Genomic DNA, 1,652 nt, shown 5'->3' on the forward strand with positions numbered 1-1,652 from the left:
AGCCACATCTACTAGCGTTTTTAGCCACATCTACTAGCGTTTTTAGCTACATCTACTAGCGTTTTTAGCCACATCTACTAGTGTATTTAGCCACATCTACTAGCATTTTTAGCTACATCTACTAGCATTTTAGCTACATCTACTAGCGTATTTAGCTACATCTACTAGCGTATTTAGCTACATCTACTAGCGTATTTAGCCACATCTACTAGCGTATTTAGCCACATCTACTAGCATATTTAGCCACTTCATTAACTCTGTTATTCCGACAGTGAAGTGATGAACGAGCTGAAAAGCTCTGAGTGTATCAGTGTCTCCACAGTAATAAGGTCGGTGTGTTTTGTTAAAAGACGTGGGACACAATCTTCTTGACCTTAAATCAGACACAGAGCTAAAGTCTTTAAGTCCTCCATCACTGAGTTTGGGTTCATTACAGAGAAAATCATAAAACTGAAGATGAACAAATACTTTAAAGTTGTGACCTCCATACACCTGAAGTCATCCCTGATGTTCTCGTCACTGTTTTCAATCCTTCTGAGGATCCGGCGTCTCTTCTCCGGTGGTTTATTGTTGTCCAGACTCAAAGTAGGACGCAGGTTTTCCTCCGTCGGCTGTTTGTCAACAAAGTGACATGAGCTCACATGCAGAGTTTTGGGTGGTCTCTTGAATGTCACATCTGTAGGTCGGAGATGGAAACTATAACTCTTTACACAGGAACTCTTTGTTTTGGGTCCGTGTTCAAACTCTGTTGTTGTAGCCACTGATTTAGTTTGGTCTGGTTGTTCTGCAGCCCTGAACACAACAGGTACCTGAACGCAGCACGGCTATTTTAGTAAACTTTATGTTTGTTAAATAACGTGAACAAAACAAAAACAGAGTTTTATCTGCTGAACTTAATGTAAATTACTTTCAAATAAACGGTGCAGTCTGTGCTCTGCTACTGTGGTTAACGCTGTAGTACCCAGAATCATTTAGACAGTAGAGCCCCCAGGAATAATGTGGATGTGATGGTTCTGAACAATCTTTCTGCTGCGCTCCTGAGTTGAATAAATGGTGTATAATTGTAGTTTTAGACTTTAGATGATAACATATTGGTTTCAAATTATAGAAGTGGGTTTTAATTCATTTGTTTGTTTTTTAGATGCTGAAATCAAAAGGTGTCAGATTAGAGCGAGGGGGCGTCCAACCAGGAAGCCAGCCCCCCCGCCACCTTCTGAAACACGATCAGATCACCCACAACGTGAACACCAGGAGCCACAAACCCAAACAGAGCCCAACCCCCGCTGGTTCCCCCTCCTCGAAGAACAACGATAACCGCACTCCCAAGAAGTCTTCGTCTTCCCTCCTGCCTCGGCCCCAGGAGCAGAAGAAACCCCTCCTGGCCTCAACCAACGTGAAGATCATAAACAGCCCCCCCACTGAAGACGAACACCTCAAAGATGGAGAAAAGATCTACGCTGGAGCCAAGTTCAGCGAGCCCCCCTCACCCAGTGTCCTCCCCAAACCCCCCAGCCACTGGGTGGGAGAAAACCAGCCTCAGCAGAGCAACCGAAGCCGTGAGCTGATGACCGTGCACCTGAAGACTCTGCTCAAAGTCCAGGATTAACCTTCAGAACCTGGAGACGACCTTCAGAACCTGGAGACGACCTTCA

The 1,652-nt window shown here is 44.8% G+C and overlaps 1 protein-coding gene across 1 annotated transcript in view; it reads left to right on the plus strand.

The window, feature by feature from the left end:
* pnrc1 (proline-rich nuclear receptor coactivator 1) overlaps positions 1–1,622 on the plus strand; it is a 3,295-nt gene extending 1,673 nt beyond the window's left edge. The window contains exon 2 of the mRNA XM_037685668.1: positions 1,142–1,622. Coding sequence (XP_037541596.1) covers positions 1,142–1,606 — 465 coding nt within the window. The 3' untranslated portion in view covers positions 1,607–1,622. The remainder of the gene's footprint in view (positions 1–1,141) is intronic.
* Positions 1,623–1,652: the final 30 nt, after the last annotated feature.

Source organism: Nematolebias whitei, chromosome 12 (genome assembly GCF_014905685.2).
Source record: "Nematolebias whitei isolate Nwh7 chromosome 12, NemWhi1, whole genome shotgun sequence".
NCBI lineage: Eukaryota > Metazoa > Chordata > Actinopteri > Cyprinodontiformes > Rivulidae > Nematolebias > Nematolebias whitei.